General features: G+C 50.4%; 1 protein-coding gene across 1 annotated transcript; it reads left to right on the top strand.

Moving 5' to 3' along the window:
- The first annotated feature begins 19,689 nt into the window (after positions 1-19,689).
- LOC123410143 lies at positions 19,690-20,434 on the top strand. Its single transcript, XM_045103037.1, has one exon. It carries the CDS (start codon positions 19,830-19,832, stop codon positions 20,094-20,096), a length of 267 nt encoding a protein of 88 aa, XP_044958972.1. The 5' UTR covers positions 19,690-19,829; the 3' UTR covers positions 20,097-20,434.
- The last annotated feature ends 728 nt before the right edge of the window (positions 20,435-21,162 follow it).

Here is a 21,162-nt window from a genome sequence, read left to right as displayed (position 1 = left end):
CATTATTCTCATCCCCATTATCATCAACATCATCATCAAGAAATATATTGGGATTCAAAGTAGGAGATACCTTTGAAGACTTAGCCATGAGGCAAAAGTGAGTCGCAATAGATGATGATGTAGGATCCCTTGAAGCATCATTCAAGGCCACATCTTGTTCCATGGAGTGATGAATGTCCTCTACATTGTTAGCACAACAACTCGAGGAAATATATACATTTTTATCATGGCAACAAGATATAGGAAGCATATCATCATGAGATTTAGTCAAGCAGTTTTTACATGATATGCAAGGACTATCAACACAAGCATGTAAAACATTTAGAGTGCTCGAAGTGTTAATGCCCAAAGATGAAGCATTGCAATAATATAGTGATGAAGGATCATCAACAATAAACCCACTATCATCGTTGCAATGATCACCACTACTCACCATATCATTACCTTGTGGCAATCCACATGTAGGTGAAGTAGATGAAGTTGAGAAGACCACACGACCAGAGGTGGAGGGAGAACAATCATTCCCACAAATCTTGGACATACCATATTTATCTTGAAACTTTGTCCACAACTCATGAGCATCCCGGAATGGCATGAGTTGAAATATAACTACATTGCTCAAAGCATCAAAAAGCACATTAGAAGCTCGAGCATTGAGATAAGAGTTTTTCTCATCCTCTAAAGATATATTTTGAGAATCCTTTGGAGGAGAAAACCCCACATCTACAATTCGCTCTAAATTTGGGTCCAAGACCGGAAAGTGATTAAGCATGCGAATTACCCAAACATCAAAATTTGTGCCATCGAAACTAAGAGTGTCAGTGAATCCTAAACCCCTAGTCGACATCCTTACTCTCTAGGTGGTTAAACCTAATAAAGAGAGACCTAGCTTTGATACCAATTGAAAGGACGTGGATGTCGCCTAGAGGGGGGTGAATAGGCGCTTTAAAATAATTACGGTTTAGGCTTGAACAAATGCGGAATAAAACTAACGTTTAATTTGTCAAGCACAAAACCTACAACAACTAGGCTCACCTATGTGCACCAACAACTTATGCTAAACAAGATAAACAACTAAGTGATAGCAAGATATATGACAATAAACAATATGGCTATCACAAAGTAAAGTGCATAAGTAAAGGGTTCTGGTAAGACATAACCGAGGCACGCGGAGACGATGATGTATCCCGAAGTTCACACCCTTGCGGATGCTAATCTCCGTTGGAGCGGTGTGGAGGCACAATGCTCCCCAAGATGCCACTAAGGCCACCGTAATCTCCTCACGCTCTCGCGCAATGCAAGATGTCGTGATTCCACTAAGGGGCCCTTCAGGGCGGTCACCGAACCCGTACAAATGGCAAACCTTGGGGGCGGTCACCGATACCCGTACAAATTGCTCGGGGCAATCTCCACAACCTAATTGGAGACCCCGACGCTTGCCCGGAGGTTTACACCACAATGATTGAGCTCCAAGACACCAGCAAGCTTCTAGGACGCCAAAGCATCCACGAAGAACAATATCTAGGGTACTAAGTACCAATGGTAATAAGCTTCTCAAACTTCACTTCCACGTATCACCGTGGAGAACTCAAACGATGCAACTAATGCAATGGCAAGGGCACACGGTGTGCCCAAGTCCTTCTCTCCCAAATCCCACCAAAGCAACTAATGCTAGGGAGGAAAATGAGAGGAAGAACGAAGAAGAACACGAAGAACTCCAAGATATAGACCCAAGGGGTTCCCCTCACTTAGAGGAGAAAGTGATTGGTGGAAATGTGGATCTAGATCTCCTCTCTCTTTTCCCTTAAGAACTAGCAAGAATCATTGGAGGTGTTCAGAGTTAGCAAGCTCGGAGAAGGTCAACAATGGGGGAAGAACATGAGCTAAAGAGATAAGGTTCAATGGGGAAGAAGATCCCCTTTTATAGGTGGGGAAAAATCCAACCGTTAAGCCTCATAGCCTGCACACAGCGGTACTACCGCTCATGGAGCAGTACTACCGCTCGGTAGGTTCACCAACCATGCTGAGGCCAAAAACTATGCAAAAATCAGTCCGACGGAGCGGTACTACCGCTCCTGGAGCGGTACTACCGCTAGGGAGAGGTAGTAAAAAATTACTACCGCTCCGGGGCGGTACTACCTCTCCGTGGGCGGTACTACCAGCGGTACTACCGCTGGCACTACGAGCGGTACTACCGCTGGATACTGAAACTGCTGTAACTTTCGCATACGGACACCAAATTCAACGAAACCAAGTTTGTTGGAAAGCTAACGACATGGTATAACACAATCTTTATATAAATATCAATAAGAAGAAAGTGAGAAAATTCCCACAAGAAAATGGTGAGAACCCTTCTTCGAATAAGACCGGTAAAAACTCCCAACATCGAAAACATCATAGAAGATGCATATGGACTCCGTTTTCGATGAACTCAAGCTTGTCATGAAGATGAACATAAACTCTAAAACTCCCAAAGAGAAACACCAAACAAGAAATAAGAAGTATGATGCAAGGATGCATATGGTTTGATCTCTCAATGAATGATACGATTAAGCTACTCGCTTGAGAGAGCCCCCTTGACAGTACAACAATCTATCCTAAAAGAGAAAACCTATCAAGGGCAAACCTATACCTTGCACCTCGTCCTATTGAGCTAGATGACGATGATCTTGGGTTCCTCAAGATGGACCACCTTTCTTGATTGCGTTGGCTTGATGAAGACTAGTTGATTGCTCCCCCATACACACTATGGGTGAGCCGCTCTTCAGCATATCTTCACAAGTCCATTGCCACCACAATGGACGACAAGCATCAAGCATGATATATTCGTGCTGATCCACTTGAACTTGCACACCGCAATCTTGATGACGATCACCACTTGACGTCATCCTTCATAGGTTGTATGAGATCTTCCTTTTCACGCAAGCCCATGGAAGCACACCTAACCCCCACATAGAACTCTCACAAAGACCATGGGTTAGTACACAAACAGGTAATGGACAATGCTTACCATACCATGGGATCACTTGATCCCTCTCGGTACATCTTGTATGCTTTGTGTGTTGATCATCTTGATTTACTCTTTGTCTGACGATCTTGATCAACCTTGTGTCTCTATGACCATTCTTTGCATAATACCTTGAATACCACCTTGGTCATCATATAAACTCCTTGAACCCAACAGATGGACTTCGAGAAGTGCCTATGGACAAATCCTATAAATATAACTTAAGGCAACCATTAGTCCATAGGAATTGTCATCAATTACCAAAACCACATATGTGTGGCAATTATCATGTGTATATAGGCATCACATCCATAAACAAATAGGACGACTCCTGCCTGCACCTATTACTATTACTCCACTCAATGACCGCTACCCAGCATGCATCTAGAGTATTAAGTAAAACAGGGTAATGCATGGAGAACAATGACATGATGTATACAAAGTAAACTCAAGCAATATGAATAAACCTTATTATTTTATACTTAGTAGAAGCAACACAAAGACACTTCTTGTCCCCTTCTGTCACTGGGATATAGAAATTCGCCAGGTTGAACCTACTACAACACACCTCTTTCGCCGAAGAAATATCAATCTAGTTGGCCAAACTATTTCAATAGATGAGAGAGAATTACGAATCTATCATAATCATGCACATAATAATCATATACTTATTCATAGGTGACTCAAATATTTATCATGAATATTCTTGACATAAACCCACAATTCATCGGATCTCAACAAACGCACCGCACAAAACAAATTGCATCATGTGGATCAAAGCGAAGATGTGATGATCATTGTATTGAAGATCAAGAGAGAGAGAGAGAGAGAGAGAGAGAGAGAGAGAGAGAGATTGACATTAGGTACTAGCCATGGACCAATAGGTCTGTGGTGAACTACTCACACATCATCGTGAGGGCAGCAGTGTTGATGAAGAGGCCCTCCATGATCGATCCCCCCTCCGTCAGGGTGCGGGAACGAAGCTCCAGATGGCCTCCCATCCCAGCTATACGCCATACTTTGGCTCCGCCAACCTCAAGAATCGTCCTGCCTTGAGTTCGCAGGACGAGGCAGAAAATTTTCCTCCACATACCGAAATGGGCTTCACAGCCTAGGAACATCTCGCAAAGGGCAACAAAGCCTGAAATGTGAATGATGAATCCGGGAATAAGATGTTGGAGGTGAATCCCATAAAATTATAATAAATCCCTTAAAATGGTGAATGGGAAAACCCAAGCCTCATAAGAGGAAGGGAACAAAGCATATGCTCTCTTCCTTGCATGGAGTAGGGAATTTCTCTACGAAGGCCTCACCGTTTGCGGAAGTTAATCTGGAACGGGAGGGTGCAAGATGTGAGGAAGGGAGATATCCTTGCACCTCTAGATCATGCAGCAGAGACAAAAAACGAAGCAGTTAGCCCAGTCACGTGGGAGAGGGCCATGAGGACGCGAGGAAAAGCTTGGAGCGCTCACCATGTCTCCAGGCTCTCTGGTGTTCTTCTCGACGGTTGGAACAGGGTGTGTTGCTTGAAGCACGCCTGACTTGTTTAATAGGTGCTTTCCGCCCTAGCCCGTGAACAGATTTTTGATAAAAGATTATTGGAATTGCCTATATCCTATTGGTCCACAGGAATCGAGGGGTATCATCAACCTTGAAGCGGAAAAGTCAATCTTGTGGGTCATACGACGCTTTGACAATCGGGAATGCACCGCAAGCCGAACTGGAGTTAGCCAAACATTGGAGAAGAGGGGAACTCACCCCGCAAGACGAAGACTTTGGACGCATGAAGATGCTAGATCAAGACTGTCACATTGGAGGCTAGTTCAGGGGCTACTGAGGGAGTCCAGGATTAAGGGGTCCTCGGGCCGCTGGCTTATCTCTATGGGTCAGACAGGTGGGCCACTCTATGACCGTCACTGAGGGACCGAATATTGTGATGACACGTGTCCAAGACGAAGACCTCCTATGCCGTGGCGTGTACTCCAAGTCATGATGGTGGATTCAGCATGTTTACTCCTTAACGTAACTGACATTGTGTAAACCTAGGTACCCCTGGTATCAATATAAACCAATAGATTTTGTCTATAAGGTAGATTAAGATCAATACTCCTAGGGTTTAGACTACATCATACGATCTCGAGGTAGATCAACTATGTACTTGATACATCATCATCAATACAAACAAAGCAGGACACAGGGTATTATCTCCATCAAGAGGACCCAGACCTGGGTAAACATCATCTCCCCTGACTCATGTTACCCATCGAGTCAAGATCCACAGTTCGGGACCCCCCCTACCCGAGATCTGCCAGTTTTGACACCGACAGCCGCCATGAAAGGTGGTAGCGAGGAAGTGTCCTCTCCTCGCACACGCGGGGCTCCGGAGACGATGCGACGGCCTCGGGTGGTGGAGCGGTGCCGTCCTGAGTTAGCGGTGGCCGCGAGTTCTGGCCGACTGCCTTGGCCGTGCGTACGGCAAGGTGGGAGGAGATGGAGGCTCTTGGACGCAGGCCCATGGGGGCGCTCGTCCGTATCTGACATCTCCGCCTCTAACGCGTGGGTCCCCTGACAAATCCGGTTTTTGTCCGTTCTAGGCTGCCGATGCCGCATCTAAAGTTGGGGCAGGGGGTGGTGTAGTACCCGAATAAATCCAATCAAGCTTTGTCGGCCACAAGCCATCCCCTACCTATAGGCGCAGTCATGGTACTCCCCTCCCCCTTTGCCTTCGTACTCTGCTCATATACTGGGTCAAAGTCTAAATCCATCTGGATTGGGTGGCAGCAACGCCCGCGACATACCTTTGGTGAGCTTGGGGAGATGGAGTGCTCGTTCCTGTTAGAGCATGGTTAATAGTATAGACAGCTGCTGGCTATAAGCCATTGACATGTTATCTATAACCCATTTTATAGCCAATATGTACAATAATTGATAAAAAGAGTGTACTATGTTTTATTATATGACCCACATTTTACTTTCATAAAATGACAAGGAGTATGTGCTAGAGTTGGCTCTTAACTAAGCACCCGCTTACATTCTTTCTCCTCTCCTTTTTCTTCTAACTAAGCAAAAATATACTAGTTTATTTTTTATAACCACCTGACTCAGCTCTATTTTACTTGCTCTTAGTAGGCGTGTGGTGGCGGTGTGGCCAGAGCCTGCGGTGGCTAGGTGGCTCCGCTTTGTTCGCCTAATGTGTGGTAGCTCACGACCATTGGACGGTGTGAGCTCAAAACTGTCAATTACGGACTCGATGTCATCTCTTTGCTCTGCCACTGGGCTCCCTCCATTGCCTCTTTGTCATCAACAGCCCGCCGTGCATTTGCTTCTCTTCGTGTGTAGATTCATTTCGGTGTTGAGGCTCTCCTTGTTGAGTTCGGCGCTACATGTTGGCTATGCTCTGGTTTGGTCTTCCGGTTGGCAACGGTGTCGGTGCTCGCCTTGGTTCTTGGAAGAGTGTCTTATCTTTCGACGGATCAGCGCCCCGTGCCAGGAGAGGGGGCAGGAAGCCCCTTTCGGAGATGGAGGATGTCGTGGGTATAAGTCTGACAGTAGATGTGTAGGGTACGAAAATGATGGGCGGAGCCTTAGCTACGGCGAGGTTGTATGAGTTCAGGCCCCTCTGCGGTGGAGGTAATAGCCCTACGTCTCAGTGCTCTGGGAGCTTGTTGTCGAGTGGAATATGGAATACAATGAGTTGCTAACCCCTGCACCAGTGGGGGAGGGTGGCTTATATAGAGTGCGCTGCCCTCCACAACGGTTCGGTGCACAGGGGTGGAGTAGTGGCGAATAAATGCCTACGTTACAGGTAACGTACGTCTTAAATGCTAATAAAGGCATATGGAAACGTATGACCGTTTCCCTCCAGGGGGGTTACGATGCACAGAGTGGAATCCAATCGGTTAGTTTGATAAACTCCGAATGCTAATCTCCGACTGGATGGTCGAGGATCTGTTACCGACTGGATGAAGGGAACTCCTTAGTTCAGTCAGAACTGACTAAGGGCCTTGTCCCTTATGAGGGGTAGTCCTTGGGTTGGACCTACAAGGCAGGCCTATGACCCTACCCTAGGACTATGACCCCATCATTAGTCCCCGAATGGATTGGGGTTGGAACGACGAAGCGATGCTTGAAGTTTGGATCCGACTGGAACGGATGTGGCTTTGGCATTGCTTGCCTCGATCCAGTTTACCTTTTCTGACCAACGATCCGAGTGGAAGTATTTGTGGAACAAGCTGTCGGAAACCGAGTGCCTCCAGGGTATCTCTTGACGTGACCAGTCAACTGACCGCGGCGGATTTCCCGGGATCCTCAAATTTCGGTTACCGCGCGCTGAGCGGGGATGACGCCATCGCGCTCGAGTAGCGCCTGACGCCTCGATTCTCGCACCTTCATCCTCTCCACTGATATCGCCGCGGTTGGTCGGGGGATAAGGTTTCGGGGCCACCTGCCAGCGACCCAGTCGGAACCTTACTTAAATCCCAGCGGCGAGGGTTTTTCGTTACGCTCGTCGGATCTTTTGCCTTTGCTTGCTCCGTCCTTCTCGCCACCTCCAGCGCACCTAAACTCCTTCCTCCTCGTTCTCCTCTGTGGACCGCAGCTTCCGCCATGACCAAGGGTCAAACCAGAAGGATGGAGGCGAGGAAGAAGAAAGGGAAGGCGGCGGCTCCTGCTCAGCGGCGGCAGCGAGCGTTACCGGCGGGGTGGATCCAAGGCGACTTCCTCCCCTCCACGGTGACGGAGGGGGATCTGCTGCAGCTGGTGGAGCACGGGATGATCGTGCACAAGTCGTGGAGGCTGCCGGCGGAGAATGAGATCGAGCCGGCGCCCCGGGAGGGGGAGCGTGTCCTGCTGCTCAGCCATGTATATCGAGGTTTCTCTCTGCCCCCGCATCCTTTCTTCAAAGGCATTATGAACCACTTCGGGGCACAGCTTCACCACTTTCCCCCGAATGCTATAGCCCATCTCTCTGCTTTCATAGTCCTGTGCGAGTGCTTCATCGGTTGTCCTCCCCATTGGGGGCTGTTCAAACATATATTCTCTGCTAGATCCTAAACTGTCAAACGACTTAGCCAGTCGGATGATAAAACACACCTCCTCCAGCTCTGCGGAGGCTTAGGTTTCCAGAAGAAGAGTAGGAGTAGTTATCCTGCCCTTCAGCTGAGTGAGTCGGTTAGGAACTGGCAGTCGACGTGGTTCTACTGCCAGGACGTTGCCTGCCCGAATGCCACGACAGGGTTGCCTCCCTTCAACTTAGATCGTCCTGCTCCGCCTAAGCAGCTCGCGCTCACGAAGGCGGAGAAGATCGACATCCAGCCTCTGGTCGACGCACTCGTAGAAGTCGTCAGAAGGGGAGTCACCGGCATAGATTTGCTGGAGATTTTCCTCGGTCAGCGCATACAACCACTGTAGGCTCGTGACCACGCCATGTGGCACTACACGGGGCCCGAAGACTCCACTCGGACCAACGTCTTGGGCGTGACCGAGGAGAAGGTGGCGTCGTGGGTGCTCCAGATCACAGGCGCCTGTGAGAACCCCAGAGGGTCTCGGCGAGTGAGGGCTTTCTCCGCGGACAATCCTCCTCCGAACCAGGTGAGTACCATTTGTCGAGTGCACGTATCTGTCTTAGTTTTACTGCTTTCTTGAATCTCTGTCTGGCGTCTGATGTCGCCGACTGTATTCTATGCAGAAGTGGACCAACTGGTTTTCTCCTGTCTCGAACGGGAACCCGGCCGAGGAGGAGGAGGAGGGCAGCCAGGAGGGCAGCGTGGAGAGCGCGGAGTATGTCTCCGACAGTGGGGAAACGGAGGAAGAGTCTAGTGAGGAGGAGGAGGAAAACGAAGAGCAGGACTCGCCGCCCCCGCTGCCAGAGCACCGAACCAAGCGTCGACATGAACCGGCAGTTCCATCGGCTCCTCCAGCATCCTCGAGTGCTCCGCCCACTGCTCCCGTGGCCCCGAGTGCTCAGAGCACCAAGAGGACCAGGGACGTTGCTGTCGAGCCTGCGGGTCAGCCTTCCAAGGTGGCCAAACCGAGCGGGTCTAAACCTCGGAAGGCTTTGCCGCGGATGAGGGTCACCGTTCCCGTCACCTCAACGTAAGTGCATTGTTCTTCTTCTGATATTCGATTGAACTCCTGTTTGATGGTCGAATGAGTTTCACTCGACAGGGTTGCCACCTCTGCTACCTCTCCGGCGCGCCAGGAGGATGATCCCATGGACGCGGACAACGTCGTCTCGTCCCAGCCAGGTGCGTTGTAGCGATTCCGAAAGTTTTATATTATCGCATCGCAAATTCCGTCTTCGGTCTTGTCCCTTTCTTTTTCTGAGATCTCGCGTCGTTCGGTCTGGCAGGGGTGATTTATGTGGATGAGGGTGACCAGGGGAGACCCGAGCAAGCTGCGGAGCCTGTCCTTGAGGCTGTCCCGCCAGTCACTGCTCTTGTCGCGGACGTGTCGCCGACTAAGGCGATGCCGCTGACTGAGGAGGCGCCGGTGGCTGCTGAGCCGACTGGAGCGGGCCTTGGGATGCCCCAGGAGCTTCCAACGATGCCAGGCCCGTCAAATGTCGAGTTCAACGTCCAGCGCCTCCCGGAGGATCGGGTGGGAGCGGCCAATGGGGCCATGGTGCAGGCGGAGCTGATGGCGGGAGAAGCCAAGAAGGCGTACGACTCCATCGCATCCTTGTACCAGCAGAGCTTGGAGCCGCGGGACGATATCCGAGTAAGTGGGCTAGTAAGTATTTACTTTTCTCTTGTAACCTACTAGGTGTGCTCGGATGCCGTATGATGTTTGCAATGGGTTCACTCTGAGTGAACCCAGTGGGTGTAGTCCCCGAGACTTCTGTCGAGTGCTTGCACCGGCAGTTGTCTTTATGCATATTGTCTTTGACTTGGTCATGTCCGTAAATAATATGGTCGACTGCTAACAGTTGGGGCACTCGGAGTGTACCTACTGTAAGAGTCCCCGAGAGTAATTTGACTCAGGTCGGGTAATATTAGCCTTGTAGGCGTAGGTGTTGTCATGTATCTCAATAGGGCGGACCTGTTTGAGTTGCATGCCAGTGGGGTCACTCTCAGTGAACCCACTGGGTGTAGTCCCCGAGACCGCTGTCGACTGCTTGCGTCGGCAGGGGTCTGAAGAACTTAGACTTGTTATTGTTGGATTTGTCTGATCGTCTGTTGGTGCTGGCTGGCAGAAAACTTGTGAAATGGGGACAGCATACGAGACTCTTAGGGCTGAAAAGATTCAGTTTGCTGGTGAGCTAGATGCGGCACTGCTTGCAATGGCTGGCATGAAGGAGGTGATGGCGGAACGAGAGAAGTCGTTGGAGCAGGCTCGTGAAGCGAACAAAGCACTGACTGCTGAAGTTGAGAAGATGGGGAAACAAAGGACCTCTCTGATGGGACAAATGGATGTGTTGAACAAACGGTGTATAGCGCAGGAGAAATACGTCAGTGACTGGGCTCGGCAGATGATGATGCGTCTGGGTGGTAAGTCCTGTTTTTCCGAGTGCTTGTGGTACGTGCGTTACACTCGGCGCTTATTGTTTGCTTGTCCTGTGTTTGCAGATTTTTGCATGGACGCTGAAGCTGAAGCAGCTGACGTGGAGCGGTCGATTCGCGAGAACATTCCACTCGGCGAGGACGCCAATCGAGATCTGCTCACATCGCACATTCGTGTGGGCAAAGTTGGTCCTTTCATCAGTCGACTGAGAGAAGTCGTCGGCCGGATCGACAAGGAGCTTTGGCCTGAAGATGAGTCGCGGCAGGAGATGGAAAACTTGATGACTCGACTGGAGGAGGTCCCAAACCGAGTGCAGTCATGGAAGAAATCTGCGGCTCGCTGTGGTGCAGATGTTGTGTTGTCCCTGGTCCGAGTGCATTGCAAGGAGGTGCGCGAGGAGAAGCTGAAAGCACTGAAGGTCACCAACACGAAGAAACTTCGATTCGAAGACTTCATGGAAACCTTCCTTGAGAGTGCCACCCGCATCGCCGACGGGATCGATCTGGACACATTCGTAGAGCCCTCCAGTCCTGGCGCTAATCCAGATGACGCTTAAGAAAACTTTATCCTCGGTATGTCGAGTGTTGATTTGTAAGGAACTTTGGCCACTGCTGTTGGCCGTCACATTCTTGGTTCAGTGCGGGTAAGCTTGATCCGCACCGAGTGAACTATCTTTAGGTAAACTTCGAATTTGAATCAAATCGTTTGCTCTTGTGTTGCAATTTTGCCTCGAGTTTTTGTTTGGCGTTTCTTGGTGAAGCCAATGGCACACATGCGGAGCATGTAAGTGTCAGTTGTCTTGACATCTGCATGAGCCTCTGTGAGGGTCTTGCGGGGTCTCCGAGTGGATCTGTAGGGTACACTCGAAGGCAATAGAGTACTTAGGCGATTCATGATCGCAGCTAAGTCGTCGAGTGCGTCGGACAGGCCTCACTCGAAGCGAGTTGGTACTCATGTAATTGTCAGTGGTCTTGACATCCACGTGAGCCTCAATGAGGGTCTGCTGAGTCTCCGAGTGGATCCGTAGGGCACACTCGAAGGTCAAAAAATAGTTGGGCGATACGGGATTGCAGCTAGGTTGTCGAGTGTGACTATCAAGTCGCGCTCGGGGCGATGTGTTAGTCATGTAGTTGTCAGTTGTTTTGACATTCACATGAGCCTCAATGAGGTTCTGCTACTCATGTAATTGTCAGTTGTTTTGACATCTACATGAGCCTCAATGAGGGTCTGCTACTAATGTAGTTGTCAGTTGTTTTGACATCCACATGAGCCTCAATGAGGGTCTGTTACTCATGTACTTAGGCGATTCTGGATCGCAGCTAAGTCCCCGAGTGCGACATTTAGTGCACACACGGAGAAGATTAGTACTTAGGCGATTCGTGATCGCAGCTAAGTCCCCGAGTGTGACGTTTAGTGCACACACGGAGAAGATTAGTACTTAGGCGATTCTTGATCGCAGCTAAGTCCCCGAGTGCGACGTTTAGTGCACACTCGGAGATAGTTAGTACTTAGGCGATTCTTGATCGCAGCTAAGTCCCTGAGTGCGACGTTTAGTGCACACACGGAGAAGATTAGTACTTAGGAGATTCTTGATCGCAGCTAAGTCCCCGAGTGTGCCGTTTAGTGCACACTCGGAGAAAGATAGAACTTAGGCGATTCTTGATCGCAGCTAAGTCCCCGAGTGCGACGTTTAGTGCACACTCGGAGAAAGTTAGAACTTAGGCGATTCTGGATCGCAGCTAAGTTTTTTTTTGAGACCGGAGTCTGCGACCGAGGAAGAATTTTGAATCTGCAAAAGCTCACTCTGCTTTATATTATTTCATCAATACTTGTTCTTTACATTGCTTCAGTCGACGGTCACGTGTAGAAGCGCTTCAGGAGATCTCCGTTCCATGCTCGCGGCTCGTCTGTCTCCCTGTTGATGTTGTAGAGTCTGTATGCTCCGTTGTTCAGCACCTTGGAGATGATGAAGGGTCCTTCCCAGGCAGGAGCCAACTTGTGAGGTCTTTGCTGATCCACTCGGAGCACTAGGTCGCCTGCCTGGAACGTGCGACTCCTGACGTGTCGTGCGTGAAAACGCCGCAGATCTTGTTGATAAATGGTTGAGCGAGTCAGTGCCATCTCGCGCTCCTCCTCTAGAAGATCCACTCCGTCTTGCCTCGCTTGTTCTGCTTCAGCTTCAGAGAAGAGTTCGACTCTTCGAGCATTGTGAAGCAAATCACTCGGAAGGACTGCTTCTGCTCCGTAAACGAGGAAGAACGGTGATCGCCCTGTAGATCTGTTCGGGGTTGTGCGGAGACCCCAAAGCACTGAAGGTAACTCGGTGACCCATGCGCCAGCGGCATGTCCCACCTCTCGCAGGAGTCGGGGCTTCAAACCTTGCAGAATAAGTCCATTCGCCCGCTCTGCTTGTCCATTGGATTGAGGATGCGCCATGGAAGAAAAATCCACTCGGATACCTTGGCTTGCACAGAAACCTTCGAATCTGTCCGAGTCAAAGTTTGTCCCGTTGTTCGTGATTATACTGTGAGGCACACCGAATCTGGAGATGATGTCCCTGACAAACTTGATGGCTGTTAGGGCGTCGAGCTTCTTGATGGGCTTGGCTTCAATCCATTTTGTGAACTTGTCGACTGCCACCAACAGATGTGTGTATCCTCCTTGGTCTGTCCTGAATGGACCGACTGTATCTAATCCCCATACTGCAAACGGCCACACAAGAGGGATAGTCTTCAACGCAGATGTTGGCTTGTGGGACTTGTTGGAGTAGAACTGGCACCCTTCACATCGGTCGACCATATCTTTAGCCATTTCGTTTGCCTGCAACCAGAAGAAACCAGCTCTGAATGCTTTGGCAACGATTGCTCTCGAAGAGGCGTGATGACCACAGGTTCCCGAGTGAATTTCTTCCAGGATTAGTTGCCCCTCCTCTGGGGAGATGCATCGTTGAAGAATGCCTGAAACACTTTCCTTGTACAACTCGCCATCAATGACAGTGAATGACTTCGACCTGCGGACTATCTGCCTAGCTTGGACTTCGTCCTCTGGTAATTCCTGCCTCAGGATATATGCAATGATCAGCACAGTCCAATCGGGGATGACAGCAAGAATCTCCATGACCAGATCAACCACAGCAGGTACATCAACTTCAGTCGGATCTGTTGAACTCTTTGGTTGTACTGGTTCCTCTGTGAAAGGATCTTCTTTGACTGAGGGAAGGTGGAGGTGCTCGAGGCAGACGTCACTCGGGACTGGTCTCCGAGTGGATCCGAGTTTTGCCAACTCATCAGCTGCTTGGTTCTTCAGTCTCGGAACATGGTGGAGTTCTAGACCTTCAAACTTCTTCTCAAGCTTCCTCACTGCATTACAGTATGTGGTCATGGTGGGGTTCCTGACGTCCCACTCTTTCATCACTTGATTAACCACCAAATCCGAATCGCCATAGACCATCAGGCGTCGGACGCCGAGTGCGATGGCCATACGCAGTCCGTAAAGGAGAGCTTCATACTCTGCCTCATTGTTGGAGGAATCAAAGTGTATCTGCAGCACATATTTGAGTTTGTCTCCCTTTGGCGATACGATCACAACGCCAGCGCCTGAGCCATTCAACATCTTGGACCCATCAAAGAACATTGTCCAATGGGCCGAGTAGATGTGGGTCGGTTGCTGTTGTTCTACCCATTCTGCTATGAAGTCAGCCAGGGCTTGAGACTTTATAGCTTTCTTGGCCTCGAACTTGATATCGCAGTACAACATCTCCATTGCCCACTTCGCCACTCGGCCTGATGCGTCCCGATTGTGGAGAATTTCCGACAATGGGGCATCAGAAACAACAGACACCGAGTGGTCTTGGAAATAATGGGCTACCTTCTTCGCAGTCAGGTAAATCCCGTAGATAAGTTTTTGATAGTGGGGATACCTCTGCTTGGAAGGAGTCAGGACTTCGGAGACGTAGTACACTGGCCGCTGAACTTTGTATGATTTGCCTTCTTCTTCTCGTTCGACTGTAAGAACAGTGCTGACGACTTGATTTGTAGCCGCGATATACAGAAGAAGGGGCTCTTTACTGAGCGGAGCAGTAAGAACCGGCTGGGTGGAAAGTAGGACTTTGAGGTCGTCGAATGCGACTTGGGCTTCGTCTGTCCACTCGAAAGTATCTGATTTCTTCATGAGTCGGTACAGAGGAAGTGCTTTCTCGCCGAGTCGACTGATGAACCTGCTCAAAGCCGCTAGGCAACCTGTGAGCCGTTGAACATCGTGTATTCTGACCGGCCTCTCCATTCGGACGATGGTCCCGATCTTTTCGGGGTTGACATCGATCCCTCGTTCGGAAACGAAGAAACCGAGTAACTTTCCGCTGGGAACGCCGAATGAACATTTGGCCGGGTTGAGCTTGATATCGTACCTACGAAGGTTGGCGAATGTTTCTGCCAAGTCAGTCAGCAGGTCGGAACCTTTGCGTGACTTGACTACGATATCATCCATATATGCCTCCACATTCCGACCAATCTGGTCGAGGAGGCATTTGTGGATCATGCGCATAAAGGTAGCTCCTGCATTCTTCAAACCGAATGGCATAGTGATGTAGCAGAAGCACCCGAATGGGATGATGAAGGCTGTTTTTAATTCATCGGGGCCATACAGACGGATCTGATGATAGCCCGAGTAGGCATCAAGAAATGACAAAGGTTCGAAGCCCGCAGTCGAATCGACAATTTGATCGATGCGGGGGAGCGGAAAATGGTCTTTCGGGCAGACCTTATTGAGGTGCTTGAAGTCGATGCACATTCGGAGCGACTTGTCCTTCTTGGGAACCATGACAACATTGGCGAGCCACTCGGAGTGGTGAACCTCGCGAATGAAGTTGGCTGCCAGCAGCTTGGCCACCTCTTCCCCGATTGCCTTCCTCTTATGTGCGGCGGACCGTCGCAGGCATTCTTGGACAGGCCGAGCGGTGGGATCCACATGCAGTCGGTGCTCAGCCAACTCCCTGGGTACACCTGGCATGTCAGAGGGTTTCCATGCGAAGATGTCCCAGTTCTCACGGAGGAATTGGGTGAGCTCGGCTTCCTATTTAGGATCGAGGGTGGTGGAGATGTTCGTCGGGGCAGCAGTGTCGTCCGTCGGGTGGATGCTGACCTTCTTTGTCTCTCCCGCCGACTGGAATGCAGACTCCAAAGCTGGCTTCTTCGAGCGCATCAAGTCAGCGGGGTCGACCGTTTTCTTGTACTCGTCGAGCTCGAGGACGGCCATCTGCTGGTCGGCGATTCTTGATCCCTACTGCAGACACTCTTCGGCCCGTTGTCGATTGCCCATGATGGTGATCACACCTTTCGGGCCTGGCATCTTCAGCTTCAGGTATACGTAACACGGACGGGCCATGAAACGCGCATACGCTGGGCGGCCCAGAATTGCGTGGTAAGCGCTCTGGAAGTCCACCGCTTCGAACATCAGCTTTTCCTTGCGGAAGTTCTTGTCGGAGCCGAACACGACGTCCAACGCGATCTGGCCGAGTGACTTGGCCTTCCGTCCAGGGACGACTCCATGGAACTGCATGCTGCTCTCGCTGAGTTTGGACATCGGAATGCCCATCCCCTTAAGAGTGTCGGCGTACATGATGTTCAAGCCGCTGTTGCCGTCCATGAGGACTTTGCACAGTCGGCCCCTTCCACCACCGGGTCGACGACCAGAGCCTGTCTCCCTGGGGTGGGTACGTGTGCTGGATGATCCGACTGGTAGAAAGTGATCGCAGTCTGAGACCATTTGAGGAACTTGGGGTTGGTAGGGGTGGCCATGTTCACCTCCCTGTTCACCAGCTTCAGTCGACTCTTGCTCTCAACGTCAGCAAAAATCATGAGTGTTGCATGGACTTGGCGGAACGGATCCTCCTTATCCTCCTCAACCTGTTCATGGTCCTTTTCACTCGGTTGCCCTTCGCCGAACCCCTGAATCAGGAGGCGACACTGTCGAGTGGTATGCTTCGGATATATGGGGTTGCCCTCTTCATCCATCTTCGTATGAACCGGACATGGCTGGTCCAGGATGGGATTATTGAACTGTTTCTTCTTGGGGGTAAACTGAGCCTTCCCTTTGCCCTTGAACTTGGCATTGGTTACGGCTGCAGCTTCTGCCTGCGGAGTGGACGGAGCTTTCTGCTTCTGCTTCCGAGGGTTGCTCCCATCTCCATCACCGACTGTCTTGTGCTTGCCGCTTCGGATGCGGTCCTCTTCTTCGCCATTCGTATAGCGTGCTGCTATCTCCATCATCTTGCTCATGGAGATGTCACCTGATCGGCCGAACTTTAGGTACAGATCCCTGTACCGCACGCCTGCCTTGAAGGCGCAGACTGCTTGATGCTCAGTGACGTTCTCCACCGTGTGGTAGAGAGTTGTCCAACGCTGAATGAAGTCACGCAGGGGCTCATTCTGCTTCTGGACGCAATGCTGGAGCTCCACGAGGCCTGCAGGGTGCTTGCACGTCCCTTTGAAGGTCCTGATGAACACTCGGGCCAGATCTGCCCAACTGTAGATGCTTGAGGGGGCCAACTGGTTCAGCCACGCTCGCGCCGAGCCGTCGAGCATCAGAGGGAGGTGCTTCATGGCGACGTGGTCGTCTCCTCCTCCGATCTGGACTGCCACTCGGTAATCATCCAGCCACGTTTCTGGCTTGGACTCTCCTGTAAACTTGCTGATTCCCGTCGCCAATCGAAAGTTGGGCGGGATGTCAGCCGAACGGATGGCTCGACTGAAACACTCGGGACCAGACACGATGGTCCTGCTTCCACTCGGACGGTCCATATCGTAACCATCGCGGTGGGCTCGGCCCCTGTCGACCCTTCGCTGGGCGATACGCCCTCTTGCGTCGGGCCTTGGGTCGTAAGTGTCACCGACTGAACGTCGATCATCATGATGTCAGGGCCCGTAGGGCCCACCCTGCGGAGGGGTGCGTGAACGGCGAGGATCTTCGGGATTTATGGAACGGCTGCCTCCCCTGTGTCGCTGATGGGAACCAGGGCTGTGAACCGACCGATGTGTATTCGCATGAATAGAACTATTGTGGATCCTATTGTGCGACTGGGAAACAGCCGAATTTTGCTGTTGCGTCGTGTGTAGCAGGGCGCGGATTTGCTCGATCCCCCTGCCAGCCTCTGAATCAGTCGGCTGAAGGGAATCGACTATCTTGGCAGCCGCAGCCAAGTTGAGGAGGGGTGTGCGGAACAACTCCATGTTGCTCCGCCGAGTGTGCCGACTGGCAGAACGGCGAGGTGGACGACCCGCGCCGGACGTTTCGCCGACCTCGTGCTCGTTCCAGCCAGCTTGACGGGGATCTTCATGAGAGTTGGCCATGTGTACTTTTGCTGCAGGCCCGCGACCCGCGTACTCGGAAGGAAACTCAGTCGGAACCGAGTCCGAGCGCTGGGACGGCGGGGCAACCACAACGGACTCTAGAACCGCCACTTGTGAAGACGCGTTCTGGCGCGCCTGGGCGTGTTGCACCCAACGCTGGAGCCGCGGACGGCGGGACCGCTTGTTGCGGCGCGTGACGGCGGTGTAGGTCGACACCGGAGCCGACTACTGGAGAAGAAGAATGCCGCGGGCGCCGGCACGGAAGTGCGTAGCCCCACGGCGGGGAAGCGCCTCGACGTCGAGAGGGGCGTCCCGAAGCCATGTCGAATCGTCGACGATGAAGGAGAGAGCGCCGAAGAAGATCTCGTGGGCCATGCTCGAATCTCCGCCGGACGACATGACGGAATGAAGTAGTCGCAAACTCGCCGGAAGTCGCTTAGACGCCTGCCCCACGGTGGGCGCCAACTGTCGTGGGTATAAGTCTGACAGTAGATGTGTAGAGTACGAAAAGGATGGGCAGAGCCTTAGCTACGGCGAGGTTGTATGAGTTCAGGCCCCTCTGCGGTGGAGGTAATAGCCCTACGTCTCAGTGCTCTCGGAGCTTGTTGTCGAGTGGAATATGGAATACAATGAGTTGCTAACCCCTGCACCAGTGGGGGAGGGTGGCTTATATAGAGTGCGTTGTCCTCCACAACGGTTCGGTGCACAGGGGTGGAGTAGTGGCGATAAATGCCTACGTTACAGGTAACGTACGTCTTAAATGCTAATAAAGGCATATGGAAACGTATGACTGTTTCCCTCCACGGGGCTTACGTTAGTTTGATAAACTCCGAATGCTAATCTCCGACTGGATGGTCGAGGATCTGTTACCGACTGGATGAAGAAAACTCCTTAATTCGGTCGGAACTGAGTAAGGGCCTTGTCCCTTATGAGGGGTAGTCCTTGGGTTGGACCTACAAGGCAGGGCTATGACCCTACCCTATGACTATGACCCCATCAGAGGAGGTCGTATCCGATTCTGCTAGAACCCATGGAGCTGACAATGTGGTACTCTCAACTTGCTAGTTATTTCTCCTCAAGGACTCTTTGATGTCAGCGAATGTTAGCCGGTCTTCAAGCTGTACTTGTGCCTTAATTTCTTCATCTTTGCTTGTAGGTTGTATGAGGCTTACTAGATGTTTGCATAGCATTATGTATCTTAGTTGTTCCGCTTTTCGTTCTTGTATGTTGGTTGATGTTCTAATTCTGATCAGTTGATGATTTTGTTAACTTAAAGCCGGCCTCAACTTAAGACTCGGGTCTAAAAAAAAACTAGCAAACATATTATTTTACTTAAAAAAACTAGTGAACAGAAGACTCCCAAAGAAATTCTTGGAACGCAGTTTCATGCCGCACAGGCAAACCCTACACGGCCACCCATGACCCATCAATCACCATCCCAAAGATCGTCGAAGCTTCTGTTCCTGCAGCCACGCCGTTGCGTGCAAGCGATCCAACTGGTAAATTCATTAATTGTTACCTCCTAATCATGCAGCTAGTCTGCAAGTGTTGCTTCGTGTAGCCACATCCTTGATCAATCATGTGGGACAGCGTAGGATCGATCGTGTGGCGTGTGCTCTCCTGACCCGGAGAGCGACGCCGGCGCGAGCTAGGGAATGGACGCCCTGAGGTCGACGGCGCTGCTCACCGGCGAGGACGGAACACGCTGTCGTCGGAATTTATTGCTCTACTTGATTGCACGAGCTCGGTCATTCGCATCACCTGCAGTTCATTTCTTTCAGATTATGTGGTTGGCTGGAGTTACCACTCTGGTCAGGCAAGACGGTGGATTATTACTCCTCTATCTCGCACCACCTATAAAACCCTTCCATCAGTTGGCACTTCCTTCTCAACAACACGAGTTGCTTGTAAGTCGCAAATTGATCAGAGGCAGCAAGGAAACACACACCCACACCCACACACACACACACACACACATGGGATCCTTGGGCCCTGCCGTGAGCGTGAGGATGGCCAAGGCCAACGGCGGCCAGAAGCAGCAGCAAAAGCAGGAGCGCGGCACGTTCAGCTGCGGCTTCCAGATGCCGCTGCACTACCCGCGGTATAGGAAGGCGGACTACGAGGCGATGCCAGAGTGGCGCGTCGACTGCCTGCTCCGAGAGTACGGCCTCCCCGTCGCCGGTGACATCGAGGAGAAGAGGAGGTTCGCCATGGGCGCGTTCCTCTGGCCCGGTCAGTATTGAACTATTGATTCACTTTGTTACGTATTGCCACTCGGAGCAGAGGCCGATCAGCAAGCTAGCGCCTAGCACTCGCAGAGAGCCACTGACTGATCAGCAATGGCAGCAGCTGCATCACGTCATGAAGAAGACCTCGTGCCGATACGATATTCCTATCTATCACCTAATCGTAATCTCCAGTTGTCCATAGACAAAATATGTTTCTTGGAGCAGTTCTGATGCTCTTACGTGTAAGCAGTACTGAAGATGGTGTTGTTTCTGATGTTCGTACATGTAATGTAATGCTTTCTATGTACGTCCGACGTTTATCGTTTTGCTCTGCAGTTCTGAGCTTTGTTTGAGGCGTGTCTTCTTTCTGCGTGTGTCTTCAGAAAGTCTCAACTGTCGCAAGCTTTCGTGTGCTCTTACGATTGATAACCACTTTACCATCCGTTTAAAAAAAAACACTTTACCATTTACCACTTTACTGCCACTTCATTTGCAAATGGTTTCTCAAGATATTTGCTGACATTAGCAATCACTAGCAAAAGGGCACATGCGTTGCAACGGGATAAAGAAATATCACACGGCACACGCTCTTAATTTATAAAAAATGTCTATAATTTAAGAATTTATAGTTACGATACAAATAAAGATGGTCTTATCCTACAAAAATGCAGTTCAAAATTTCACAGGTCTTCTATTTTAACACGGCTTGCATGTAGTTTTGATACGTACAAAGAATCAGTCAAGTGACCTTCAGTTTCATCTCTAATCCTGATTTTGTTGACGTGTTCATCCCAACCCGGATGAGTACCGGTATGAAAGAAAGACGAATAATGACTTATTTATTAAGATTGCACCCTAGATAGTATTTTTATTAAACGTTTAACAGATAAAATAATATCATATTTAAATTCTACATATTTTTTAAATCAAATTCCATGTATAATATGTTAAATTTGAAGTTACGGTGTAAAAGATATGAGTATTTTAAAAAACATTTAATATATACTACGAGTTTAATGTCCTAAACAGCAAGGGCTTTTTTATAAAATCATCTTGGTGGGTTTTCCGACGAAAGCGATAG

This window comes from Hordeum vulgare, chromosome 7H (assembly GCF_904849725.1).
Source record: "Hordeum vulgare subsp. vulgare chromosome 7H, MorexV3_pseudomolecules_assembly, whole genome shotgun sequence".
NCBI lineage: Eukaryota > Viridiplantae > Streptophyta > Magnoliopsida > Poales > Poaceae > Hordeum > Hordeum vulgare.
Note: the sequence above shows the minus strand (reverse complement) of the source record. Positions and strands in the feature narration are given on the sequence as shown.

What these genes read in the sequence shown, in the direction of transcription:
- LOC123410143 (XM_045103037.1), top strand. Translation starts at nt 19,830, where the DNA reads ATGGGATCCTTGGGCCCTGCCGTGAGCGTGAGGATGGCCAAGGCCAAC.